Source organism: Monodelphis domestica, chromosome 3 (genome assembly GCF_027887165.1).
Source record: "Monodelphis domestica isolate mMonDom1 chromosome 3, mMonDom1.pri, whole genome shotgun sequence".
Classification (NCBI taxonomy): Eukaryota; Metazoa; Chordata; class Mammalia; order Didelphimorphia; family Didelphidae; genus Monodelphis; species Monodelphis domestica.
In genome coordinates, this window is record NC_077229.1 from 445196359 (window position 1) to 445211214 (window position 14856).

General features: G+C 38.1%; 1 protein-coding gene across 4 annotated transcripts in view; it reads left to right on the forward strand.

Moving 5' to 3' along the window:
• EGFLAM (EGF like, fibronectin type III and laminin G domains) overlaps positions 1-14856 on the forward strand; it is a 266219-nt gene that overhangs the window by 108204 nt on the left and 143159 nt on the right. For all 4 annotated transcript variants that reach the window (XM_007487435.3, XM_007487436.3, XM_007487437.3 and 1 more), the window contains 2 exons: positions 4561-4678; positions 5912-6047. In XM_007487435.3, coding sequence (XP_007487497.2) covers positions 4561-4678; positions 5912-6047 — 254 coding nt within the window. The remainder of the gene's footprint in view (positions 1-4560; positions 4679-5911; positions 6048-14856) is intronic.

Below are 14856 nucleotides of genomic sequence, written 5' to 3' on the forward strand. Positions count from 1 at the left end.
GATAAAAGAGAAGATCCCTGGGAGTACCCATGATAATGGGATGGGAGATTGATAATGATTCAGCAAGGAAGAATGAGAGAGAAGTGGTCAGGCAAGTAGGAGAATAGAGACAGAAGAATGGCATGGAAGCCATGGGAAGAGAGAGTCTACAGGAGACAGGCTTGTCAGTGGCATCCGAAGCTAGAGAAAGGGCAAGGAGAATGTTTTTCCTGTGTTTTCTGTGATTCTTTTCAGCATGAAATCCAACAATTTTATGCCTCTTCCAGCATCCCTAATCTTGACTCCCTTCCATGCTAAGAAGCTGTTGAATTGGTAGCAAAGTTCTTTGTGTTCAGGAAGCTCTTTTAAAGTCATTGGTTCACTTGGGGGTTATTGTTGGTTGTCTTGATTCTGACGAATATTTATTGAGCACTTATCTATTTTGAAGACCCTATGCTAGGTCATTCATGGTGCTATTGTTGTTCAGTGGTGAATGACTGACTCCTCATGGGACCATATTTCCATGGAGCTTTCTTGCAAAAATATTAGAGTGGTTTTGCCATTTCCTTCTCCAGTGGATGGAGGCAAACAGAGGTTAAGTGCATAACCAAAGGTCACCTACCTACTAATTATCGGAGCTCAAATTTGACCTCAGGTCTTTCTGTTCCAGACCCAGCACTCTATCCACTGAGTCATGTAGCTGCACCTATTCATGGTAAACAAAGATGTAAAAACCTCAAATACATCTTCAAAAATCTTATAATCTGGTTGGGGGAGGCACTCAGAACATAAACATTAAAAATCAATAATATAACTGCCATAGAAGGAACTGATGGAATATGAATGCAGATTGAAGCATACCATTCTTCACTTTATTTCCTCCATGAATTTTCCTCTAGTGTAAGTGATATGAGTTATGTTTCACATTGTGACAAACACAGAAATATGTATTATATGATAACACATGTACAACCTATATCTATTACCTGCTGTCTTGGGGAAGGAGAGAACAAGGATTGCAAACTGTCAGAAAATTATTATTAAAAATTATATCAGCATGTACCCTGGAAAAAATAAAAACATTCATTTTAAAAAAATCAATAATAAAAGAAGAAATTGGTGACTTAGGCTTAGAGAATTGTACTGACTCCCGGTGCTGCAGAATTTGAAAGAAAGGAGGCAAAAATCAAATATATCATTCCCCTGATGTGGGGCTTACCTTATTGAGTCTGCAGATAGAGAACAGGCAATTGGGAAAATATGATAACCTGAACCATTAAAGGTATAATAATTCTTAAATTTCTGTCTGACTCTTCATGACCCCTTTTGGAAGTTTTCTTGGCAAAGATATTGAAGAGCTTTGCCATTTCCTTCTCCAGTTTATTCTATAGATGAGGAAAGTGGAGTAAACAGGGTTAAGTGACTTGGCCAGGATCACAGAGCTAGGAAGTAGCTGAGATTTAAACTCAGATATTCCTGAATATAGTCCCAGGACTCTATCTTTTGCACCACCTAGCTGCCCCTATAATTAATTTGGTTTCTAGTAAACCATTTTCGCTCTTCAAATGAGCAGGGAACTAAGGACATAATCTCAGATGGACTGTAGAAATTTAGTGGAAAATCCAAAAGGGCCTTGAGTTTTGGGCAAAAAAAAAATCAAATGATAATAAGATCTTGGTTTGAAAAGGTCTTCCAAAATCAACAATTCCAAATCATACACGATCAAGAATCTACTCTCTAATATACCTGACAAATGGGTCTGTCATGGATTAAAAATTTTCAATAAGAGCAACCCATTCCCTCCTATAACCATCAATTGTACTTTTGCGTAGCTCTAAAAGTTTAGGGAGGGTTTTTTTCCTTATATGGAGCCTAAATCTTCCTTTCTGCAGCTTCTGCCCAAGATTCTTAGTTCTTTCCTGAGGCCAAAGAAACATTTGATCCTTAAACTGGTTCCAAATTAAAGTTCTTCAAATACTTAAAGAACAAGAAGTCTGTAGTTGACTGTTGAAAGCTGAAGTCAGGCAGAAAATAGCTTGAAGAACAAGGGTGTCCAGTGTCTTGGTCATGTGCATCTACAAGATAAAGTCAAAGAGATTTGTGATTTCCCAAACCTGGAGCCAAAAAGTCCTAAAAAAAACCTGCCAACCCATATTTATTTCATTAACAGAGACAAATAGGAAAACTACTCTGTTCCAGTAGAGGAAATACATGTTTATTAAATGTTATTTTATAAGGTTCCTTACACTCAAAAAAACTAGCTACCCATTATTGTATTGCCTGGGAGTTCACTTTTAACAATAAGGCTAGTCTTAGCCTTAATAACTAGCTAGGTATAAAATGAAAGAGAATTGAATTAGAGGCTCTAGCCTTAGTAACATCCTAAAAGTCCAAAGGAGAGGACTATAAAGTGATAGGACCACAGGCTTGGAGTGGAAAGGGATCTCAGAAGCCATCTAACCCAACTCCACATTCCTCCATATTTTTTTGTTTTCGTTCAGTTGTTTTTTTTTCCAGCCATTGTCCAATTCTCTTGACCCCACTTGGAGTTTTCTTGGCAAATATACTGGAGTGGTTTGCCATTTCCTTCTCAGCTCATTTAATAGATAATGAAATTGAAATAAGCAGGATTAAGTGATTTGCCTAAGTTCACACTACAAGGAAGTATCTGAGGCCAGATTTGAACTCATAAAGTTGAGTCATCCTGATTCCAGGACTGTTGCTCTATCCATTGTGCCACCTAGCTGACCAAATGAAGAAAATGAATCCTACATATTTACCTAAATCATTTCACAAAGTCCAGGAATCTTAGAGGATTAGTTAGCGAAGTGCTTTCCTCTATCAGAATTTCACAGAGTGTAGAAGCAAGGTTAAAATATATATAATTTATTATATTACAATAATATAATAATTATTATATTAATGCCATAATAAGACAAGTCATTCTTTGTCTAGACATTCATTAACTTAGACCAAGAAATGTGTGCTCTATAAGGACACAGAGCTTAGAAGCAGAATATTTAGCTTCTGCAGTTAACCATAAAGATCATCTTATCCAACCTCTTCATTTTGCAAATCAGGAAATGAATCACTGAGAGATGAAATGCTTTGCCCAGTAGTAAATGGAAGAGATGGGATTCAAACTCAGATTTCCTGGCTCCATATTTCCACTATAGCTCTTTAGCATTTTCTTTCTTTTTTCCCGCTTGGTGTTCTAATTAAGTTTCTCTTAAAAGAATCCAAACTTGTCTTGGTTGCCTTGGAGGAAAATAATTTTGTCCACACAGAGGCCAGGTCAGAGATGAGGATCACGGTGTCTCTAGAAGCAAGGTGTATGGGTGATAAGGATAATCTCAGCTGAATGATTCTGGTAATAATGAGACTACTAGAAAGAAGGCAAAGACAGAGTCAGTTCCAGTTATGATCTAGAGCTTTTCCTTTCCACCTGGATCTTTTCCTTATAGAAAGAAAGAAGGCTTTAGAGTCAGGATCCACTAATGGAATCCAAGATCATAGCATCATGATAGGCTCATAGATTTTTAGAGCTAAAAGGGAATTTGAAGGTAATCTTGTCCAGAAACTAAAGAAAGGCCATCTGCATGCATTTTTAATATGGTACCTAAGAACTTGTAATTTTAAAAATATGTATTTTTTGATAATTGTTTTCAATATACTTGATTTCCTTTGTAATCTTATGGATCAGATTTTTATGCATTAAAAAAACAACAGGCTTCTGTCTATAGGCTTCACTGAACTACTAGATTGCCATGACACACACACACACACAAAAAGTTAAGAATTCCTCGTCTAGAGATATAGTTTGTGTGACTTAACCAAGGTCTCATTGTCAATGAGATTCAGTTGGAAGTAGAATTCAGGTCCTCTGATTTCAAATCTAGCACTCAATTCCATTGTACCATGCATCCCCTTGGGATATCCTGTCTGTTATTCAGTGCTGTATTTTCAGTGATGCTTGTCAGGTCACAGACGTAGAAAGAGGGTAGAATAAGTCCTGGCTTAGCCATGCAAAGGAGGTGACCGCACAAAGGAGTTTGGTGGTTTGTAGGCAACCAGAGCTGAAGGTGGGAGACAAGTCTGGATCTATAACAGCACATGATTTTACTGCGCCCCACGCCATCAGAGTAAGAAGCAAAGGGCCCATCTCTTGCGACTAGTCCCAGTGCTCTCAAGAGCATCTGTAAGTCAAAGATGAAAAATGTATCACTCATGAATTCTGACACTTGGCCCGAGGGAAGAATGTTACTTATGTTCAGCAGACAAACTACAGGAGCTGCTTCAAACTTCATAAGCAATTTCTGAACTGTGAAGAGTAGCAGTTGTAGAACAATATATACATTCTTCTAGACAGCAAACCTTCCAATTTTATAGGAAACATATGAGGTTGCTTTCTTATTTCTTGACTTTTTAGAAAGCTGAGCTGACATTGCTTTTTTTCTTTGAAGAAAGCCTGAAAACTGTTGCAAAAGGATTCTCCAGGTATCCAGCATGATGCAGCATCAATGGAAGTTTCCAAATTCCCATAGTCATGAATTCTTTCTTTTTTTTTTTCACCATTGACAGGAAGTAGTGATTGGGGATTTAAAACCAGGTACCACCTACAGAGTGAGTGTAAGAGCTTATGGCTGGAACACCAAAGGACGCCCAAGCTCTCCCCAACTTGTTACCACTCTATCAAAAGGTAAGAAAATCTCCCTGAAAAAATCTCTTTCAGTATAAACTCTGTTTGTTGTCATTTTATTTCATCTGACTCTTTGTGACCCCATGGATCATACTGTTCATGGGGTTTTCTTGGCAAATATATTGGAGTGGTTTGCTATTTCCTTCTCCAGTGGATAAAGGTAAACACAAGTTAAGTGACTTGCCCAGGGTCACCCATCTAAAAAGTGTCTGAGACCAGATTTGAATGGAGGTCTTTTTGGTTCCAGATCCAGTACTCTGTCTACTGAGCCACCTAGCTGCTTCCTTGGCAAAGCGTTTAAATGACTTGTCCAAGGTCACACAGCTGGTATCTTAGGTTATATTTGAATTATAATATCAAAAAGAAACCACATTAGGGTAGAAACCCTCAAAATCTGAAAGACCTGGGTTCAAAATGACAAAATAATCACCCAGCCTTTTCTTTAAGATCCCCAATGACAATAAACTTTGGTCAACAATGATCCTTCATATGACAGCCCTTTCAACTTTTGGATAACTAGTTGTTCAGAAATGTTTCCTCATCTCAAACCTATGCCTGCCTCTCTGCAACTTCCTGTTACTCTAATTCTACCCTCAGATGCTGAGCAGAACAAATCTGGACCTTCTTCCTTAGGACAACCTTAATATGGACTCTCCAAAATTCTTGTCTTTTTTCCAGTTTCTTCAACTATGTCCTGCCCTTTTTTTTTTTTAATGACATGGAATCCATTTGCTTCCCCATCCTGATCTCCTTTCTCTGGACACTCTTAGCTGACTATCATTATTCCTAAAATGAAACATCCAGAGATGAATACCATACTCCAGGAGTAGTTTTTCCTGGGTATAAAGTGGAACATTAAATGTTTGGAATTTGGATATTTCAAGCTCACAGGAAGTACTCTTTGAACACAATTCAATTGTAACTATATGAGGAGAGATTTCTTAGGAGAGCCATATATATTTTGTGGGCATTTATAACCTACCCATTAGGGGCAGGTAGGTGGCTCAGTGGATTGAGAGCCAGACATAGAAATAGAAGGTCCTGGGTTCAAATCTGGCCTTGGACATTTCCTAGCTGTGTGATTTGGAGCAAGTCATTTAACCCCCATTGCCTAGTTCTTACTGCTCTTCTGCCTTGGAACCAATACATATATTCTAAGGTGGAAGGTAAGGGTTTTTAAAAAATCTATCCATTTATTCTAATAACCTGACATGTTCTTTTACTCCCAATTAGATAAATGTATGCCCCCATCACCTCCTTATCAACCTCAAGTCATTGTGGTTTCTGACTCCGAGGTGGCACTGTCCTGGAAACCTGGAGAAAGTGAAGGAAGTTCACCTATTCAGTACTACTCTCTGGAGTATATCAGGTAACTTGTTGGGTCCAATCTAAATGCTCGACATTTTCATTTCAAATGTTTCACACTTGGTAGGAGACTTAACTGTCAGGTCTGGTCAGTGGGGGGTTTCAAGAATGATGTCCTTAGCTTCTACTTGAATCTTGAACTTGCTCAAATGATGCCTCTGAAGTCTACCACAAGGTCAATGCCAGTACTGATGAGTATGTGACCTAACACTAACTACCAATCCCATCCCCAATTTGGGAAAGAAATCTATAAATTAGAAACACCCAGATTTTGATCATGACTTTCAGGTATTCTGATAATTCTTAAACTGTCTCTCTTGGATCTATTTTCTAAATCATTTATTTTTTTTCAATGAGATATTTCATTTTTTCTTCCATTTTTTCATTCCTTTGATTTTGTTTTATTGTTTATTGATGTCTCATGAAGTTATTAGCTTCTATTTGCCCAATTCTAATTTTTAAAGACTACATTTCTTCCATGATCTTTTGATCCTCCTTTTCCATTTAGCCCATTCTACTTTTCATGGAACTCTTTTCTTCATTGGATTTTTAGCTTCTTTTTCTAGTAGGTCAATTCCGTTTTTTAAAAAACTCTTTTTTTCATTGGCATTTTTGTGCCTCTTTTTCCAGTAAACCAATTTTGCTTTTTAAACTACTTTCTTCTTGCATTACTTTAATTTCTTTCCCCATTTTTCTTCCCATTTTTCTTCAACCTGTCTTATTTGATTTTTTAATTCCTTTGAGTTCTTCCAGAACACAAAAGCAATTTCTATTTTCTTTGAAGTTTTGGATGTGGTTGCTTGGATCTCACCATCACTTGTGGATTCTGTTCTTTGCACTTTGTCTCCATAGAAATTTTCTAGGGTTAGTTGTTTCTTTTGCTGTTTGCTTATTTTCCCAACCTTTTTTTTTTTGGCCTGTGGACTAAGAGTTTTGAAAGCTGCTGATTCTGTCTCCTCTGCTGATGGCTTGCAGGTCTCAGTTATTGGAGCTATTTTGCCCCAGGCCTAAGGGCTTCATCACAGTGCAGGCTTGAAAGAGCCTACCCCTACAGACTTCAGGGCCTCACTGTGGGCTGGTGCCAGGGCTGGGATTTCAAGGGTTGGGTCTAGGGTCTGGGGTGCTCTATTGGTGATGATGTAGGCAGGTTTCCAGGATCTCAAAGTTGACCTATGCCCAGGCTCAGAATCTGGCACAGTAGGGGGAGGGTTGATCAGCCAGCTCTCTTGTGTGCAGTTTTCCTTCCAGTTCTTCCTTATCCTATGAAAATCCTATGAAAATTGAATCTCTCTGCCTGCCTCTCAAGTTGTGTTCAGTGGGAGAATCCCCTTACTCTGTCTTGCTGTTGGTTTTTGATTCCTGTCATTTTGAGGCACTTTTTAAAAGATTTGTTTGGAAGGATTTTCAAAGTATTTTTAGCTTTCACTGCTACTAAGCTGCCATCTTGACTCCACCCCCAGAAATACCCATATTTTATAGACTCATTGGAGTTGGTTCAAAAATTTTCAGCTCAAGTAAACATGTGATAATGACTCTGAAACTTAGAAACCAATAAGCAGAATGGACTCTAAGATACCTGTATTGCTGTTGGGCAGTTTTTATCTTTTTAACCCTAATCTCAGTTCTTCTATTTCTAGTAAACAGAAAGGGATAATAGAAGAAATACTTCTATACTCAGGAGGAACATGGGGTCTCAGATTTAGAATTGGAAGTGACTTTAGACATTACCTAGTCCCAACCCCCTCATTTTGAAGATGGGGAATCTGGGGTCTTAGGGGAGATTAGTGACTTGCCCAGAGTTACTCAGACAATAAATGGAAACCCAGGGATTTGAACTCTGTTCCTTTGACTCCAAATCCAGTGCTTTTACCACTATACCACACTATCTCCTGAGAGTCTGAGAAAATTTGATCATCTCAATGCTTCAGGTATATAATATATAAATATATAAATATATAATATATAAATATAATATATAAAAATAAGATTTTGCTTGTGTTTCTTTAGTTGGAACTTGAATCAAAATGTCCATTTGATTAATTGTTCTGAAACACAAGAAACATTTATGGCTTTTAGAATCCATGCATTAAAGGTGAGAGGAAGATGGTGTTGCTAAGGTTCTTTCTCCTCAATTCAAAAAGGAAGTAGGTTAGCCATTTATCTGATAGGGCAGCTCTCCAAAGTTTGAGGAATTGCTTCTGCCAAGAATTATATCACTGTGTTCTTGGTTCTCTTCACCCCACACTCTGCCTTGGGAGGAGAACACAGGAATTGTGCTCTCATTAGGGAAGGATCACGTTCCTTTCATTTGCCTGTGGATCTCTTAGCAGAATCTGTCAAGACTACACTTGACCCACATTTGCAGATATAGAATTGATAACGAAATTATCATCTTCACCCATAATACACCAATACCTAAGTACTGCCAAGAGATCTGAGGATTCCCTTCCTGTTTCTAGTTAGCACTCATTCACTATGTATAGTTTTGAAAGTCTATACAAATATATACTTATATAAACCTACTGGAAGAGACTTAGAAATCATTTAATCCAGGGGTTTTAAAGCTATCATCATCAAACTTTAAGAATATATATTTTGGTAACTTTTAATACATAGTGTCCCAAAAGTCTTTGTTAAACTTTGCTAAGACTTTTGGTATACCCTGCACAATTAGTTTCCCTTGAAAATCTATGTGGGTTTTTTTTTTTAATTTCTACATTAAAAGAATTATTTCTAAAGTAAGAACCCTTTATTTAGTCATAGGATCATAGAGTCATGGATTTAGAAATGAAAGAAACCTGAAAGGCCATTTCACACAATTTCTTTGTTTTATATTGTTGTTGCTCAGTAATTTTTGACTCTTTTTAATCCCATTTGGAATTTTCTTGGCAAAGATACTAGAATGGTTTGCCATTTCCTTCTCCAGCTCATTTTACAAGTGAAGAAACTAAGGCAAACAGGGTGAAGTGATTTGCCCTGAGTCACATAGCTAGTAAATGTCTGAGGCTAGATCTGAACTCAGGTCTTCCTGACTCCAGGTCTAGCACTCTATCTTGTTGTGCACCTAGCTGCCTAACCTTGTTTTATAAATAAGAAAATAAAAGCCCAGAGAGGTTAAGCAATTAGCCTAAGGTACCATCATGAAAATCTGCATCTAACTCCAGCTGAAAAAGTCAGTGGTTTTGCAGGCAAGTCCCATAATCCCTTTGAACTCCAGTTTTCCCATTTGTAAAATGATAGGATGTGACTAAATGACTTCTAAGGTTCTTTCCAGCTTTAAAACTATGATCCTATGAACCTTATAAGCAAGCAGGACAGGAGGGGAATTTCCCCAATGTATGACAATTGTTCTTTTAGCTTCCTGCTCTGCAAAATAAAACTCAAGTTGGTTTCCCTTTGGTCCTGCCCATTGGCAAAACTTATAAAGAAGAGGGAATTCTTAGTGCAAGCACATGGGACCATTTGTAGAACGACACCAATAAACTGGTATTCATTCATTCATTTCAAGGACATATATTTGTTGAATCCCTGCTGTGTGATTGACACATGGGTAGAGAATTGAAGACAGTGAGAATTATGACAAGCTCACAACTGAAAAGAGGCTGCTTGTATTTAGTTGCAAGGTTGTTAACTTTCAACATTCCAGTCTCACTCTCAATCAATCAACAAGTATTTACTTAAACATCTTCCCTCTGTCAAGCACTGTACTATGCTCCGACCTGAGGATTCAAAGCCAAAAATCAAAGTCCATGTCCTAAAGAAACATGGAAAAGACAACAGGTGCATATGGAATTATATACACAATATATACAAAATTCCTTTTGTCTTCTGACCTTCTCCCTCCAATACCTATCCTAGCATTAACCACAAAAAGGATTGTCATCAACCAGGACCAAACAAGGGGGATGGTGGGGTTGGGTGAGAGAACTAGAAGAATACAGAAATTTCAACTTCCGAAAAGCATTCAGAGTTCTGTTTTCCCAAAAAGGGAGGCCAGAGAGGGAAATACTGTGACTGAATAGGAAATATGAGCATGCTTGCATCCAGAAACCTAGACCCAAATCATATCACATTATTAATGAATTCTAAATGTTGTGACCTAAAAATAATGGGGAATGGGCATTTCTTTTTTTTTAATTTTATTTAATTTGTTAATTTAGAATATTTTTCCATGGTTGCAAGATTTATATTCTTTCCCTCCCCTCCTCCTACCCCCTCCGACAGCTGACACACAATTCCACTGGGTTTTACATGTGTCATTGATCAAGATCTATTTCCATATTATTGATATTTGCACTAGGGTGATCATTTAGAGTCTCCATCCCCAATCATATCCCCATTGATCCATGTGATCAAGCAGTTATTTTTCTTCTGTGTTTCTTCTCCCACAGTTCTTTCTCTGAATGTGAATAGTGTTCCTTCTCATAAGTCCCTCAGAATTGTCCTGGATCATTGCATTGCTGCTAGTAGAGAAGTCCATTACATTCGATTGTGCCACAGTGTATCAGTCTCTGTGTACAATGTTCTCCTGGTTCTGCTCCTCTCACTCTGCATCACTTCCTGGAGGTCGTTCCAGTTCCCATGGAATTCCTCCACTTTATTATTCCTTTTAGCACAATAATATTCCATCACCAACATATACCACAATTTGCTCAGCCATTCTCCAATTGAAGGGCATCCCCTCATTTTCCAACTTTTTTGCCACCATAGAGCACAGCTATGAATATTTTTTCTTATTATCTCTTTGGGGTACAAACCCAGCAGTGCTCTGGCTGGATCAAAGGGCAGACAGTCCTTTAGCACTCTTTGGGCATAGGAAAAGGCATTTCAAATAAAATATGAGAGCACATTTCTTTCTAGGTGGCCCCTTTTCTGTATAGAAGAGAGGACATTCCAAAATCACGGTGATTCCTTTCATTTGTGTGTAACTTTTAACTCTCCCCAGCACATCCCCAACTCTTTCCCCCTTTTCTCCTGGTAGTTGCTGATGATTCTTATTTCCTAGGGGAGGAAATTGTGCCAAGTAGAGGTCATATGACATGGTCATAGGAATTTAGATCTAGAGATGGATGAGATCTTAAAGGTCATCTAGTCCAGTCCCTTCAGTGTACACATGAGGAAACTGAGAGAATCTTAATGAGTTTCCCAGGGTTACACAGCCAGGATAAATGACAGAACAAAGATGATGATGTGCAGGTCTGGTGACATTGAGTCCAACATTCCCCATTGAGGATTCTATCCATTGTACCATGCTTTTTAAAAGTTAAACAACTAGTTCCATTCTAATCTCTTTGCTCTAGTCTCGCCAATGATCTTATGCCAATATCCTCTGTGGTTGTTATTCAGTCCTTTCAATTGTGTTCAGTCTTCATGACTTTATTTGGAGTTTCTTGGCAGACACTGAAATAGTTTGCCATTTCCTTCTCCAGTTCATTTTACAGAAGAAGAAATTAAGGCAAATAAGGTTAAGCAACTTGCCCAAGACCTCATAGCTGGTAAGTATCTGAGGCCAGTTTTGAACTAAGGAAGATGAGTCTCCTGACTCCAGCTCTGGCACTGTAGCCACCGTCCCATCTAGCTGCCCAATATTCTCTGTACCAAGATTTAAGTCAGCATGTTCCCATCTGTTCCCAACCCCAAGAAGCTTACATTCTTTTCAGGGAAACACAACATTTAGACAAGTAAATGAATACAATATGATTTGAGAAGGGGAGGGAGCAGTAATAATTAAGGAACTAAGAAAGGTTTCCTGTGGGAAAGAGTACCTTGACTGATCTTTGAAGGAAGCTAAGGATTCTAAAACACATAGAGATTAGGAAGGAATTAATGCATTCCAGCCATAAGGTCAGTCTGTGCAAAGTCAAGGTAGCAGGAAATTCAATGTTGTGTCCTGAGAATCCTCTTTTCATTGGAACATAGAATACTTGAGTAGGACTAAAGTGTACTAAATCTGAAAGGTAGGCTGGATCCAGATCACGAAGGGCCTTAAATAACAAACAGAGGTGCAGGATTATTGTCCTAGGGATGGAAGATGGAACTACAGCCATAATGTGCAGAGAACCTGCTGCCTAAGGAAACGGAAGCCTCAGTCTCTATGATTTCAATATTTGCTATGTTTCAGAAAGAATCCCCTAGCAGCACATTGCTGTGTTTGTTCTCACATTTTAAAATAAATCCCAGCATTCATTCGTAAACATCTCAGATTATACCCTATTACAGCTGAGTGCCCAAGGATGTGTACTTAGCAAGGGCTTGTGTGGGCTCTAAATCAGAAAAGGCAATTAGCTTGGATGGTTTCTCAGGAGCCTCAATTAGTCCCTTCTCCCAGATATGCCTGTTGAGTGTTTAATACTAAACTCTTCTTGTCCTGATACATCATTTCTGGCGCAGGATGAGTGATATGCCTCTGGGCTACAATTTGAAAGTAAATTATTGGATTTAGAGCATCCCTCAAAGGCTGTATTCTAGGTGCTCATATAAAAGATAGGAGTACCTGCTAATGCCAGGGAAGAAAGCTAACAGCCTTCAAACTCTAAGTAAGCCACACTGCCCAGGTCTAATGATTTCCAGTTTAAGAATTACAAGAAGTCATTTAAGATCATATAAGAGGACACTTCGGGGCAGCTAAGTGGCACAATGGAGAAAGCATTGGGCTTGGACTCAGGAAGACTCATCTTCCTGATGTGTGATCTCAAACACTTATTGGTTTCTTGACCCTGGGCAAGTCAATTAACCCTGTTTGCTCAGTTTCTTCATCTGTAAAATGAGCTGGAGAAGGAAATGGTCAACCACTCTGGTGTCTTTACCAAGAAAACCCCAAATGGGTTCATGAAAAGTCTATTTGCCTCAGTTTCCTCCTCTGTAAAATGAGCTGGAGAAGGAAATGGCCAACCACTCTGGTATCTTTGCCAAGAAAAACCCCAATATGGGGTCACAAAGAATCAGACATAACTGAAACAACTCAACCACCAGAATAAGGGACTACTTCAAGAATGTGTGCATTTTGACCATTACAAATGTGATTTTTCAGAAGCAGGCTGAATATAAGCCCTATAGAATCTAAACTGGAATGTTGCTCTGAGTTCTAATCTGTTGATTTTTCTACTTGCTTCCCTGGATAGAATCCATAATGAGACTTTAAAACATCATCTACATTCATGGCTTCACCAAAGCTGATAGTAATGCATAAGAACTGAGTTCATTTGAGAGCCTTGAAGTCATCCACACCTCAGCAATTATTCTCCACCAATGCCCTCTTTGCAAAGTTGGGAGATCTGGATTCTGAGCTTTAGCACTTAATTAGCTGTGAAATCATGAACAAATCAATTCGGCTCTCTGAAGTCTATTTTGTCATCAATCAGTTTGGATAATACTACCCAACAGGTTTTCATGAGTAAAGCACTTTGAAAAATTTAAAGTATATTCTGGGTTCAAATCTGACCTCAGATGCTTCCTGGCTGTGCGACCTTGGGCAAATCACTTATCTCCCACTACTTAGTCTTTACTGCTCTTCTGCCTTAGAACCAAAATGCAGTATTGATTCTATGATGGAAGGTAAGAGGTTTAAAAAAAACAAACAAAAACTTAAAATGACCTATTATTTCATTTGTGATGACAAAGTTGGGCTTCCAGAGTCTTGAGCACTTATTTTTTTGTGGAACTCAAGTCTTTGTTATACTTCTTATGCCATGGGATGATGACAACAGGGACATAATTTTAAAAAATTAACTTTCAAAATATTTTGGATATATTTTACAAGGTTATGAAAAGTAAGAGCATAAATATTACAATCAATCAATTAATTAGCAAGAATTTCCTAAATGCTCCTAACCCAATTCAAGGACTATGCTAACTTCTAGGGATACAAAAACAAATTGAGAAGTCTCTGCCCTCAAAGAACTTATATTCTATCAGAGGAGATAATGTATACCTAAATAAGTCCTCAAACACTTCTTAACTGGGTGATCCTGGGCAAGTCACAACCCCATTGGCCTCAGTTTCCTTATCTGTAAAACAAGCTGAAGAAGAAAATGGAAAACTTCTCCAGTATCTTTTTTCCCCAAGAAAACCCAATGGGATCATGGGATCATGAAGAATTAGGCACGACTGAAAACAAATGAACATCAATAATAACAAAAATTATTTCAAAGGGAGAGAAAATAGCTAAAGGTTGATCAGGAAAGACTTCATATAGAAGGCGAGATTTGAACTGAATTTTAAAAGAAATGAGGACTTCCAAGAAGCAAAGAGGAGGGAGTGAATTCCAGGCAAGAATAGGTTGTATAAACATATGTTATTTGTGAGAAAAGGCAAGAAAGCCAGCCTGGCAAGGCTGAGTTATACAGTATAATGCATAACACTAATCAGAAATTCAAGCCATTTAGATTGGATTCACTGGTGAAAATTGATTACTCAATGTTCCACACTTAAATGAGGGGCAAAGTTGATAAGAACTTTGGAGAAGAGAGAGCTTGACCTTTTGGCTTCCAGTTTTCAGAGAGTTCCAGATTCTTTTCAAGGAGAACCCTCTGAATGGGAAGAAAAACTTCAAATAATCCAACATGTAGAGAAGCTTTGATTATGTCCCTATCCCCAGTTTACTACATTATAGAACCTGGAAAATTTCTCTGTGGGCGAGATCTGGGATTCTCTCTCTATTTGTTTCTGTTACTCTTTTGATTGAGCTACAATATTCTACTTCCAAGGGAAGGGCTCATTCACTCTGTATTATTTAGTATATTCTTACCTTTACAACTTCTCTGATTTATTTGCTATCAGTATGGATAAATACATTTATTTGGTACTTGTCATCT